The 14,720-nt window shown below is 35.2% G+C and overlaps 1 protein-coding gene across 1 annotated transcript in view; it reads left to right on the forward strand.

The window, feature by feature from the left end:
• The window catches only part of PIAS1 (protein inhibitor of activated STAT 1), a 136,262-nt gene that overhangs the window by 26,762 nt on the left and 94,780 nt on the right, over positions 1–14,720 (forward strand). Inside the window, 1 exon segment of the mRNA NM_001266301.2 lies at positions 4,611–5,055. Within this exon segment, the coding sequence (NP_001253230.1) occupies positions 4,611–5,055 (445 nt within the window).

Consider the following 14,720-nt stretch of genomic DNA (forward strand, 5'->3'; position numbering starts at 1 on the left):
CCCAGAAGATAGAGCTAAAACACAAGAGATGTAAAAATGCACAAGGAAAAAGAAAACAGAGTAAAGGAAAATCAGTCTAGGAAGACCAGTGTCTGAATAATAAGTATATAAGAAAGAGAATGCAAAGACATGGAAGGAAGATTATTGTAAGAAAACTTCCCAGAACTGAAGGACATACATCTCTAAGTTTAAAAGACTTGACAGTTATCAGTTTATGCAGTTAAAAAAAAGAAAAGACCAACCCCAAGGCACAACATTGTAAAATTTCAGAACACATTAAGACAAGCTTCTGTGATTCCAGATGGGCATATATAGTTGACCATGAAGGATTATGGGTCAGATTGGTACTAGGCTTCTTAACACTGGAAGCCAGAAAACAATAAGGAAAGGCCTTCAAAATATTGACAGAACATGATTTCCTGCCCAGAACTCTGTACTGAGCCAAACTCAGTAGTAAGGGTAAATGAAGATTTTAAAAATACAATGCAAGGAATAAAAACATCGTGCCCCCTTTCTCAGAAAGCTGCTGGAGGAAATACCCCACAAAAAAAGAGAAAACCGAGAAAGGGGAAGTAGTGGGATAAGGAAACGGGATCCAGTATAAAAGAGAGACAAGGGAATTCCCGGGATAAGCTAAAGGGAAATTCCATGACCATAATTGTGTACCAGGCCTAGAGAGCCTACAGTCCAAATTGGAACACGGTGGAGGGCTACAGGAAAGAAATTAAAACTGATTTACCTGATATATTTGAATATATTGAGAAGAAAGTTAATACTTTTAGCTGTTTGCAGATGAATTAGCAGTAGGTACCTAGAAACCTAAGCAAATGGAAAAATCGTGTAATTATTAACTGTAAGGAAAGGAAAGTTATACAGAAAAGGAAGAGTAATCATGATGTACTTTTGACTCAGCTGTGAATATTATTTACAGCCATAGTAATAATGTAAGTACTGACAATTGGTTCAACCAAAAATTATGATAGAAAGATGAGGGAGAAAAGATGTAACAGAACTAAACCATTGTATTTTATAATAGAAAGTCAGTAAAGTCCTCAAAGAAAAAATTAAACAGCTGCATAGACCTACTACATAGAATATAGAGAAAAAAATGCCAGAAGAACTAGCTAAAAAGACTTGAAAGTGGTTGCCTCAGGGATTTGAAAATTGTGGGGTATGTTAAAGGGGGAAGGAACTGCTGTTTTTCTTGTACAACTGTTTGGTTTTTTAAATTGTGTTCATGTCTGTCAGATTAAAAAAATTAGTTTTAAGAGGTTGCTCCTTACAGAATGCTCTTGTGTTCAAAATATATACCGTTCTGAGGCATTCTAAATCCCCTAGGATTCTGAGAACTCTATCAATTGCGGACGTAGAGTCAGCAGAATGCTATGAAATTGCTGAGGAAGTAATGATTTCTAATAGTACTAGTGGTTGATGTAATCCTTACTTGTAAATATTCATTTTGTTGTAGTGCTAACAAATGGAGATTTTTAAACACCTTAAATAAATTCAGATTAAAATATATTTCATTTCAACATCTCAAATGTATTAGTGTTTAGTTTTCTTCAGTGTTGTCAACACTTTTCATTGTGAATTGACTGCTTTATGCTTCTTTGCAGCTTTTCTGTTGAAAGATGCTTCAGCGTTTCCCGCCCGCTTCTTTTATTTCATTTTTAAAAATACTGCATGCTTATCACAGTCCTTAAGAGTATGCAACAGCTGTTCCAATAATAGCAATAGATACCACCTGATTTTTCATTATACCTGATTATAGGTTGCAATGGTTAATTTGAATCCACACACATTCTTTTCTTATCTTAATCACCTGTTTTTAAAAGCCAAAATGTTGAAGCTTGAAATGGAGATTGAGTTACATAAATGGAGATTGAGTTAAATAAATTAATCTTCAAATAGGTTTTTCTGTTTTCCAGTTAAAAGGCATGTGGTTCGTGTCCTCTTAAAGTCAGCATACTATAGCGTGAAAGAAAGCACAGTAGGAGTAGAACCAGTTGCATGACATTCAACAAGTTTCTTCACCTAAGTCTTATTTTCCCACCTGAAAAGCGAGAACAGTACCTGCCTGATAATTATGACAATTGATGATGAATCCTGTAAAAAAACCAAAAACACCCAGTTACTCAGGAGACCGAGGCAGGATCACCTGAGCCTAGACGTTTGAACAGTCTGGGCAACATAGCAAGATCCTGTCTCTTAACAAACAAAACTAAAAAGCTTGGCTTGCTGATCGCAGCTACTATTTGAGTACCTACTATGTACCAAGTATTGTTATTACTGCTGCTATGCTTTGTTTCAGAGAGAGAAAAAATATAATTGAGGGGCTCTCAAGTTTATTGTTGTGTCATAAGCTTTTTTTGGATCGTCAAGCAAGAGATTATATGAGAAATGTCAACATATTCTTCTACAAAAATAGGAAAATAATATATCTGCATTGCATCTTAATCTTTGTAGCTGTAGAATAAAGTCAAAAGCTGCCGTCAATGCAGAGTTTACAGTAGTCACTGAGTTTTGCTGGTTTGTTTTTGATTTAGGATAATGGAGTTGAAATAGTTCTCTTTAAAATTTGTACCTTTTTTCCCTGTAAAATGCAGTACATTTGACCCATGCCAACTTAAATTTATTTTTAACCTCTAATCCTTGAAGTTTCATGTTATTTATTTAAAAGCAGTTTACTTATTAATAGTACATTTCTGTTTGAAGTCCCTGTTCCTTTTTAAATAATAAAAGTCTTTAGAAGTATTTTGTACTCTTTTGGTGAGTAGGGAGAAATTGATATCCTGCTGATATTATAGTTAGTAATTATTTACAATCTTTGATAACATCTAAAAAGAGAAACATTTCTAAGATTTGGGTAGCATTTGTTTTTAAGGTTTACATTATATCTTTGTATGCCTCTACAGAACATGAATTTGAGCGTTCATTTGGATAAGTTATCACTCTAGATGCTACCTCCCACCCTTTCTTCTGGTCTCCTTTCTTGTTTGTTCATTTGTTTGTTCATTCATTCATTCATTGTGCAGGCATTTGAAGAGTTTCCACTGTAAGGCCCTAGTCTTAGAAGCTGAGGGTAATGTGGTTGTGTACCATGGAGAACCCTGGGTTGGTTATAGAATCACTTGTATAAACAGAAAATTACAGTAAAGCAAGATAAATGCTAAAATACAGATACGAAAAGTGGCCAGTAAAAATAGAGTAAAAATCATCCTACCAGGTCTAATGGGCAAAGGCTAACAAAAGCTGAACCTTGAGGAAAGAGTTTTCCAAGCCAGAGAAGTAGAGGAAGGACTTGTATTTCTTTGATTAACCAGCTGTGTTGCTTATAAAGCTCTTTATATACTTTTCTCCTCAGTATTTTAGTTTTTGCTTAATAGTTTTGCCACTTACAAAGAATTGGCTGGTGTCATCATCGTGAGTGGTGGTGAGTTAGGGAAGGCAGCATAGCTTTTGTGTATTTGGTATGAGGTGAAGGAATCAGTTGGGGAAATAGCAAATGGTAAGCTTACATGTGTCTTTTTATCCTAATACTCCCTGTCAGTGGTGATGCAGTCTTTTAGGATTCTGCTAATAGCTGTGTGATCTTGGGTAAGTGATTTCTTCTCTTTGGATTCCATTTTCCACCACTTTAAAATGGGAGGATTGGTATTAGATGGGCATTTCCTATTAGTAGGTGGGGAAAAAGGAGAAACAGTGACCAAATAAGTTTGTGAACATAGGTAAACAAAGTTAAATAGATTTCTTTACTGCAGCCTCATACATTATGGCATATGAATTGGATTGCTGGACTTCTAACTTGGCCATGCAAGTTAAGTGAGAGTCAGTAATATGAGTCCAGCTCTGTCTTTTTCCTAATGGTTTAGTGGAAAGAGCATGGGCTTTAGAATCAGACATATCTGGGTTTGAATCCTGAGTACTCCTTAGTAGCTTTATGGCTTTATAAATTATCTAACCTTTCTGAACTTGTCTCCTCATATGTAAATCAGGCAGGATAATGCCCTGGGGAGTTGTAAAGATTATGACATTCCATATGAAAATATCAAATCGAGTATCTGATATATAATTGGTCACAAAAGGTATAACTTAAGTCTACAAATTCCAGAGTTAGTATAGAATGTAACACTTGATAATAGCTATTGATATCCTGGCTACATCTGGTGTTTGAGGTGGACTGTTTGTTGTTTCATATATACTTATAATTTTCCCCAAGAAAACAAAATATTCTTGAGGGCACATCATTATGTTTTACCGTCTACATAGCATTCGACATTCTCCTGGAGACTCAATAAGTGCTTGATAAATACCTGACAGTTTCATCAAAACAGTGGAATAAAGTGAGGTGTGGTTTTCCCTGGTGTATAGTTTATCCTATATCTCTTATAACCAAGGGTAGAAGTCAATTTATGAATAATAATTTTAAATTTTTTTGGTTACTTATGTTAAATGATTAAATTTGAAGTTTGAAATAATTAGGATTATAAGTGAACTGGCATTTATTTACTTAAGTAAACCATAGGAAGGGGGTTATAATAAAGTGTCATTTAATAGTGTAAATTATGTTATTGGAATACTAATGTTTTACATTTTGTTTTTTCTCTAAGCAAATGGTTATGAGCCTTAGAGTTTCTGAACTCCAAGTACTGTTGGGCTACGCTGGGAGGAACAAGCACGGACGCAAACACGAACTTCTCACAAAAGCCCTGCATTTGCTAAAGGCTGGCTGTAGTCCTGCTGTACAAATGAAAATTAAGGAACTCTATAGGCGGCGGTTCCCGCAGAAAATCATGACGCCTGCAGACTTGTCCATCCCCAACGTACATTCAAGTCCTATGCCAGCAACTTTGTCTCCATCTACCATTCCACAGCTCACTTACGATGGTCACCCTGCATCATCGCCATTACTCCCTGTTTCTCTTCTGGGACCTAAACATGAACTGGAACTCCCACATCTTACATCAGCTCTTCACCCAGTCCATCCGGATATAAAACTTCAAAAATTACCGTTTTATGATTTACTGGATGAACTGATAAAACCCACCAGTCTAGGTAAGATTATTGTATGATGGTATTTGGTTACTTTTGCAGGATGAATTTTCATTTTAGACTTTTACTTTGACCCAGTTTATTATTCATAATGAAATTTTCATTTGATAGTAACAGCTGGATAATAATGAAGATCTTTCAAATTTAGATAAAATCAAATATATAAAAGCTATCTTTCAGAGGAAAAAAGGTAGTATATTGATGGTTACTGACACAGTAAATATTAAAAAGTTTCAAGAATATAAACTTCCAAAGAGGAGTCTTTTAGAAGATTGATTACTATTTTACAATATCTCTTATAAATTAGAAAATTAAAAGCGAGTAAGTCACTACAAGTCTCTGATTAGTTCTTAATTTTCAGGGATTGATGATCTCTAAAACAAGTCACTTACTAGTTTTGATTATTTAAATGAGTGAATGGTTTTAATGATTGTAAAAGGAGACTTGAGCTTTGATGTGTGTGGTAGTTAAATTTCAGCTGATTTTTTTCAAGTGGAGAAGTGCATGCTTTATAAGCATGCACATGCACACTCTTGATTACAGTTATATAATATAAATGCTTGAAATTTATTTTGCTGTGTTGTTACATCATTTGATTTGTAGTCTAGCATATAGAATTCAATATATTAACTTGTAATTTTAATTGGTATAATGCTACCTTATTTACTTAATGTAGAATAAAACTCAACTGTTGTGACCTCTGACGCCTTTGGTGTAATATATTTAAAATATCAGACTTCTAAATGCTGGTTTGTTGGCATACTATGGCTGGCAAGCTAAATCCAGTCTGTGACCTGTTTTTGTGTGATTCTGAGCTAAGAAATCTGAAAAATATTCCTAAAGAGTTATTAAAAAAAAAAAGAAGAAAGAAAAACAAAGAATATGTACAGAGACCATCTGTGCCCGCAAAGCGCAAAATATTTACCCGTATAGTGAAAGCTTGTGAATCCCTGTTACAAATCATTGAATGTTTCAGTTTGGGGGATTGGCAAGTGTTGAGAACATTTTTTGCGAATTTTTGAGAACATTTTGAAAATGTTTTACTGAAATTCTATCTTTGAAATATGAGGTGTTTGTTCTTAATTATATGTAGCAGAATTTACCTGAGTACATGAAGATTATAGGAATCATTTGAAACAACATGAGTTTTGTATCACATTATTTCATTTTTTAAGTGGCCATAATAAGAAAACATTTTTTGAGAATCTACTGTATGCTTATAAAACTGATACATGCTCATTGTAAAAAATGGAATTGCCAAAGTCCCTTCCTTGTTAGCTGTTTAGTGTGTATGCATATATAGTACAAGCAAGTTGTTTCTTGTTTTTTTACAGAAGGAATCATATACATAGTATTGTTTAACTTCCCTTTTTTCCCCTTAATAATATATCATAAGCATCTTTTCTTGTCTGTCTGATATATATATCTATCTATCTCCCATTTTAAATTAAAGGCCATATCTGTATCTATCTATATATCTCTATATATGGTCTGTATGTGTACATATATGTATGTGTACATATGTGTTATGTATTGATCAGTTGATGAAAACGTTGTGACCAGGGGCTTGCAGGAACTTAACCTTATACTTCCCCTAGTAGCAGCAATTATATATTCACAAATTCAGTGTTTGTGGTGATTTTATAGAACATAACTGTCACAAATAACAATAATTGACGGATAATTTGATTTGAATGCCAGTTTCCATGAATAAATCTGCTGTTTGTGGTATGTATTCACAGAAAGTCACCAAATGAATAGGTGGTGTAGAATTGCTTAGTGGTATGTAAATAGATTTTCAGTATCTCATTGTTATAGAATTAAAAACAGACCAATTTGAATATGCATAAAAAGATCTCACCAGAAAGTAATCTGTGGAAGTTTATTGGCTCAATAAATATTTGTTGCAGGGGAATGCTTAGTGAATGTGAAAAATATTTATTGAAAAAAGATTTTATGTAATTAGTCTTCAGGGTTTATTTAGACTGAGTATATTTTAAGGCTCTGTTTTTACAGATTCTTTAACATTATTAAGACTTTTTCTGTAAATGAAGTGGCTACATTTGTCACAGAACTTAGTTTCCTAAATGATTATTTTTGCCAGTGGTTCATTTGTTTTAAATCTTTTAGAAAACCATGTTTTCTGAAAAATTTAATAGCTTCCAGCATTCTCTTTCTTTCTAAACATACATACATTTAAAATCAAGTTTTTAAGAACATAGTTTCGAACACCAGCTGGCTAGTTGATCACAGCTATCACTGAGTCCAGAATGGGACAGGCACATTTAGTTTTTCATTTTTTCCCTTCTGTTGTGGTCTTAAGCACCAGATTTAAAGAAATTTTAAGATGTTCAAATGTAAACTGAATGTTTTCATGCATGGTTTGTATTTCTAACTAAAATGGAAACAGTAGTTCTGATAATTCCCATTTTTTTAGATAATTCTCGTTCATTCTTACAATCATTTTGTTATTTCTTTAAATCAATTAAAAATAATTCTAAGGCCTTTATTTTAGAGCCATAATTAAAGTATTCTTTTCATTGTCCATAATTAACTGTAAGAATTGAGAGGTGAAGTAAAAGGTTGTTGTAAAGTAAGATATTTAATTTATTGTTTACTTTTGCCTGTCATTATCTCAATTCTGTTTTTTTCTATGAGGCTTATTTCAGATGCTCTTTTTCTTTAACCTTTTTCATTTATCTTTCTAGGCTTTCCTCCTTTCATCTGTATATTTCTTCCACAGCCAGAATCAATTTCACTTTCTCCACATGCTCTCATAACATTTATTTTTTATTTTTATTTTTAATTTTTTGAAACAGAGCCCCACTCTGTAGCCCAGGCTGGAGTGCAGTGGCACAATCTGGGCTCACTGCAACCTCCGCCCCACTGGGTTCAAGCGATTCTCATGCCTCATCCTCCCATGTGGCTGGGACGTACAGGCACGTGCTACCATGCCCAGCTAATTTTTTATTTTTAGTAGAGATAGGGTTTCACCATGCTGGCCAGGCTGGTCTTGAACTCCTTAGTTGATCCGCCCACCTCTGCCTCCCAAAGTTCTAGGATTACAGGTGTGAGCCACTGCTCCCGGCCTCATAACATTTATTTTTAAAATTTTATTTTATTTTATTTTATTTTATTATTTGAGACAGGGTCTTGCTCTGTTGCCCAGGCTGGAGCACAGTGGTGCAATCTCAGCTCACTGCAACCTCTGTCTTTCGGGCTGAAACAATTCTCGCACCTCAGCCTCCCCGGTAGCTGAGACTACAGACGTGTGCCACTATACCTGGCTAATTTTAGTATATTTAGTAGAGACAGGGTCTCATCGTGTCGCCCAGGCTGGTCTTGAACTCCTAGACTCAAGTGATCTTCTCACCTTGGCCTCATTCTCACCACACCCAACTTGAATATTTTATTATCATTATTTATTTGTTTGTTTGTTTGTTTATTTATTTTTTGAGACAGATCTCGCTCTGTCACCCAGGCTAGAATGCGGTGGTGAGATCTTGGTTTGCTGTGGCCTTAACCTCCCAGGCTCATGCAGTTTTCCCACCTTAGCCTCCCAAGTAGTTGAGACCACAGGTGTGTGCCACCACACCTGGCTAATTTTTGTTTTTATTTTTTGTAGAGATGAGGTCTCATCATGTTGCCCAGTCTGTCATAACACTTAATTTACCTCTTATTAAGTGTTTTTGTTTTGTTAAAAATGATAAGGCTTCTGAGGCATTTATCTATAAATCCCCATAATAGCTAGATATGAACCTGTTACATGGTTGTTGTTCAGTAAACATTTATTAGCTCTTCAACTAGTTTTAATGCAATAGATGGAATCTTTTATTTCATTTTAATTCAGTGGATTTTAACCATTTTACCTTGCAAACACAGCTGAGCCATACCACACTGTCTCATTACAAACAGTGGCTATGATAGGGATGGGAAATAGAGTAGGGAAAAATGGTATTCTTCCTCTTATTGCCCTATCCTGTCATCTGTTAGGTTAATTGATGTCTTTGAAATTTAATATACTTAATTACAATTTTTTTCCGCTAATTACAAAAATGTCGTGTTTGATGTAGAATCCACAGAAATTATGTGCTTACTTTACAGATAAACTTTAAAAATACTTCTGTGGTGTTCCATTTGTTAGTCATTTATGGGTGTGTGTGTGTGTGTGTGTGTGTGTATTTCTGGATTCATTTTGAAGGAGAGGAGACCCTCACTAGCTTATTTAACCCGGCAGCTGCATATATGAGGGATCCATATAAATAATGGAAGAAAATTTTAATTTTGATAGTATGTTGAGCACCTGTGTTAAGGGGTTTTTTGAAATACCTTATTGCTTAGTGTGCCAATATTGGTGTTGATGAGCTATGAAATGTACATAATTATGAAAATATAAAGGAAAAATAATTTTGGATTAAAATATCTTGTCCATTCAGGGACAAGATAATTATTTGATATTTCCTCTCAATCTTTTAATAATACCTAATCATTCAAAATAGTTTATAATATTGTTTATAGCTATTGTTTAAATTGGCTTTGTTAGAACATAATGGCAAAAACAGAATACTTTCATGGTGAACAAAATAATAGTTCTTTAGGATACAGTATTTGATTTGAATCAGACTTAAGTATAAACAAATCTATTAATAGATTTATATTTGTTACTCGTTTAGCTATTTATATCTTCCTTGACTCAGGTAAATTTTCAAATAGAAAATACATTTTTAACATAGTGCTTTTAAATATTTTTAATATTTTTACTTATTTCAAAGGCCAACATGTATAGAACAGACAGCTTTGCATTCATTCATTTGGTCTACAGATACTACTCTGGTTATGTCCTAGTAAATCCATCATAAATTGAAAATATCGTAAGACAGAAATGCACTTAATACACTTAACCTACCAAACATGATGGGTTAGCTTAACTTACCTTAAATGTGCCTAAAACACTTACATTAGCCGACATAACATCTAACACAAGTCCTGTTTCATAATTAAGTATTGAATAGCTCATGTAATTTATTGAATATCGTACTGAAGTGAAAAACAGAATGGTTTTGTTACCAACAGAATGGTTGTGTAGGTACTCGAAGTAATTTCTACTGAACACCTATTGTTTTCCTACCACCGTAAAGTCGGAAAATTGTTAAGTCAGCCATCTGTAGTCATCTAAAAGTATGGTGACTCATCTTGTTTGCTTTATATCAGATTGAAGTCAAATTTTACCTTCTCAGGTGATGTCTTTTCAAGTTTTTAAAGATCTTAGGCAGTATATCTGAATAAGTTCCCATCATATGTATTTATTGAAGTTTTTAAAGTTTTTAAAGATCTTAGGCAGTATATCTGAATAAGTTCCCATCATATGTATTTATTGATTAGAGATTTATCATTGATTGGTATGAGGCATAATAATTATTGACTATGAGTGTTATTTTATTTTATTTTATTTTCCGAGATGGTCTTGCTCTGTTGCCCAGGCTAGAGTGCAGTGGCACGTTCTTGGCTCACTGCAACGTCAGCTTCCTGGCTCAAGCGATCCTCCCACCTCGCCTCCTGAGTAGCTGGGACGACAGGCAGGAATGACCATGCCCGGCTCATTTGTGTATTTTTTGTAGAGATGGAGTTTCGCCATGTTGGCCAGGCTTGTCTTGAACTTCTGATCTCAAAGCAGTCCACCAACCTCAGCCTCCCAAAGTTCTAGGATTACAGGTGTGAGCCACCGCACCCAGCTGACTACGAGTGTTATTTCTAATGTTCTAATTCAGTGTTGTTCTACTTGATTACTGAAGGATAAAATACGTCCTTGCTGTGGTCTGAATGTGTCCCTCTCAAATTCATATGTTGAAATCTAATTCCCAGTGCAATAGTATTAAGAGGTGGGGCCTTTAGCAGGTGATTAGGTAATGTCACAGTCCTTATGGATGAGATTAACGGCTCTTATAAAAGAGGCTCCAAGGAACTTGTTTGCCCCCTTTCACCCTGTGAGGACACAGCTAAAAGGTGCTGTCTATGAGGAACAGGCCTCACCAGACAGAAAATCTGCAGATGCCTTTGTCTTGGACTTCCCAGCTTCCAGAACTGTGAGAAATAAATTTCTGTTGTTTATAAATTATCCAGTCTGAGGTATTTTGTTATAGCTGCCCGAATGGATTAAGATACTCCTTTTAGCCAATCTAGTTGAAACCAGTAGTGAATTGATTAAAAAAAAAAAGATACATAAGTTAAACATCTTGCTTTAATGTATATTTATTTGCCAGTCTTTGATGTAGGTCAAGGCCTTTTCTTTGAGACTGATGACTTCCCAGATTTAGATTATAGCAAGATGATTTAAAGGCTTTTATGAAGATAAAATTTGAGTATAGAATCTGTTGCGAATGGGGAAAAATCTTTTATAGTTGTCTTCAATGGCATTTTTTAAAAAGCAACTTGGCTTTATCAGGTTTTCCAGAGCATTTAACTTAGTTTTCATGAAAACAGCAACTTTCTTTTTACAGCGTTTTAGCAGTTTTTGTAATATTTAATTCAGTTTTGTAATTACAATTACCAGTGCAACTAACATAAGCAAGTTTGAGAATAAACCTCTGGTTCTTGGTAAGCACACGACATGGTGTGAGCAGAATTGTGCAGAAGCACTGTAGAGTTGTCTACTGGCCACAAGCAGTTAGCTTGGTAGGGCATTGGTCTGGATGTTCTATAAAGGGAATGGAGAGCATCAGTTAATCATAGTATCGGTTAAGAGGGCTTCTACTGAATTTCTTTTGCGCCATTCTTCTTAAACTCCCCGAAGGCATTGAAATTAGTTCTTTTGTTTTCTTGCCTGAGAATAATTTAAGTAGTTTATTTTGTGGGGGCACAACATGGATAATAATTGTGGTTGCGTTTTAAAAGAAATCATTTAGCTCCCTTTTACCCCTTTGAGAGGGTTATAATGAGGGGAAGGATTGGGAAAAGTAGAGAAGCAAATTAAGTTTTTTATCATACAGTTATATGTTTATAGTCTCTTTTAGAACTTCAGTTTCTTTTCTCATTGAGCACAGTGACAGTAAATAATGAGTACAAAAATGAAATAATTTCCTAGGCATTTTTCCTTAAGTCTCTGTTTTTCACCAAAAATTATTTAAAATTTTGAAATTATCTGTAAAGATCACTGCCTTTTCTTGGTCCTCCTAAATTCTGAAAGTGTCCTAATATTGTTTGGAAAGTGTTTGGATGCTACAGACTGAAGAATCTGAAACATTGAGAAACATTTAAATTGACCACATGGGTGTCCTTCAATTTGTGATTAAACAAACCATGTTTTATTTTTCTCATTTTTAAGCCTGGCTTCTATTAAATTTTGGTGTTCATGAAACAGTCTTTTCCATTAAACACCAAGAATGTCTATTTTCTGGGCTATATATATTTGAATTTTCCAGTGCTCTGTTAAAGGTACAGTTGTTCTTACTTGACATGGGACAGTATACCAATAATTCTGGAGAAGACCTGCAACCTAGATGTGCTGGGTGTGTAGTCTTAGTATTTAAAAAAACTAGATTGACCCTTTTTCCTATTGAAAGTAGAATATTTCTATGTAGATATTTACAACTCTTTTAGGCTTGAGAAGATGTAGAAATAACTTATAGAAAATATTTGAAATATATATATATTTATGTAAACTCGGGTTTTGCTTTAGGAAAAAAGGGAACAGGTGCTTTAACACTCCTAAATAGTTAAAATGATCCATCATGTTTTGTGCAGTGCGGGTAAGGTTTCTGCTATGTCTTAATAACATTGGTTACCAGTGTTTTCTGCCAAGGGCTCCTCTGACATTGGATTATATTTCACAGTTTTCTTCTTTTCTCATTTTTTATAATTGAGTTTCCCTTTTTCCACATGCCTAATAGCCAGTGCCTGGAGATCAGGTGATGCAAATTCAAGGACGCAGGCTCTGATAAGTATTAGAAAGAGCATTCAAAGGTTTTGTGATTCATTCTACTCTGCTTTTTTTTTTTTTTTTTTTTTTTTTTTTTTTTTTTGAGACGGAGTCTCGCTCTGTCGCCCAGGCTGGAGTGCAGTGGCTGGATCTCAGCTCACTGCAAGCCCCGCCTCCCGGGTTTCCTGCCTCAGCCTCCCAAGTAGCTGGGACTACAGGCGCCCGCCACCTCGCCTGGCTAGTTTTTTGTATTTTTTAGTAGAGACGGGGTTTCACCGTGTTAGCCAGGATGGTCTCGATCTCCTGACCTCATGATCCGCCCGTCTCAGCCTCCCAAAGTGCTGGGATTACAGGCTTGAGCCACTGTGCCCGGCCCTCTTTATTTTTAAAAAGACGTTTTATTGATACAAAGCTGGGTGTTTGGCAAATAATTTTAAGCCATTCTTTTTTTTTTTTTTTTTGGAGACGGAGTCTCACTGTGTCACCCAGGTTGGAGTGCAGTGGTGGGATCTCGGCTCACTGCAACTTCCGCCTCCCAGGTTCAAGTGATTCTCCTGCCTCAGCCTCCCAAGTAGCTGGGACTACAGGTGCCCACTGCCATGCCTGGCTCATTTTTTGTATTTTAGTAGAGACGGAGTTTCACCGTATTGCCCAGGCTGGTCCCGAAATCCTGAGCTAAGGCAGTCTGCCCCCTCGGCCTCCCAAGGTGCTGGGATTCCAGGCGTGAGCCACCATGCCTGGCCCGTTCTTTTTCTTTGCTTCATTCCTGACAGTGCTTGCGGCAGACCCCAATAGCTCTGGGCAGAGATTAGTTATTGTAATTCTTTGGCACTACTCTTGGCTAAATTTATTAAAACTGAAATGTAAGTAAGCTTTAGATGTGCCAAATACGGAGATATTACAGTACAAAAGAAACTGGATGTTGGATGTAGTACTAGAATTAAATCACTTTAAGATAGGTGAAAATAAAAAGCCTGAATCGTTGAAAAACAGTTTATTATCTCTGTATGTCCTTTCAGGATAATCTGCAGTTCCTAGAATTTTATTTAAAATGTTTATTTTGAAACTGTATTTTTGAATAAAAATTGAAGACTGTCCTTTTTCCATTGTGTGATTTGACAGCCTTGTCAGAGATCATTTGACTATATATGAGTGAGGGTTTGTTTCTGGGCTCACTATTCTGTTCCATTGGTCTATATGTCTTTATGGCAAGACCACACTGTTTCGATTACTGTAGCTTTGTAATATGTTTTGAAATCAGGAAGTGTGAGGCTTGCAGTTTTGTTCTTTTTCAAGATTGTTTTTGCTTTTGGGAGTCCCTTGAGATTTTGTATGAACTTTAGGATTTTTTTTTACTATTTCCGTAAAAGATACCATTGAGATTTTGATAAAGATTACATTAAATCTGTAGATTGCTTTGAGTATTATGGACATTTAAACAATGTTTTTTTCATTCTGTTAATGTGATGTATTATATTGAATTTCATACACTGAGCCATCCTTGCATTCCAGGAATAAATCCCACTTGATCATTATATAAAACTCTTTTCATATGCCATTGAATTTGAAGTGTAGACATTCTTTTCTTGTTCCTTAGGAAAAGCATCTTGTGTTTCACCCTTAAGTATAATGTTAGCTTTGGAGTCTTTCATAGATGCCCTTCCTGTTGAGTTTTTTAATTATAAAAGCATGTTGTAATTAATTAGTTTATTTTTGAGACAGAGTTTTACTCTTGTCACCTAGGCTGGAGTGC

Source organism: Macaca mulatta, chromosome 7, assembly GCF_049350105.2.
Source record: "Macaca mulatta isolate MMU2019108-1 chromosome 7, T2T-MMU8v2.0, whole genome shotgun sequence".
Taxonomy (NCBI): domain Eukaryota; kingdom Metazoa; phylum Chordata; class Mammalia; order Primates; family Cercopithecidae; genus Macaca; species Macaca mulatta.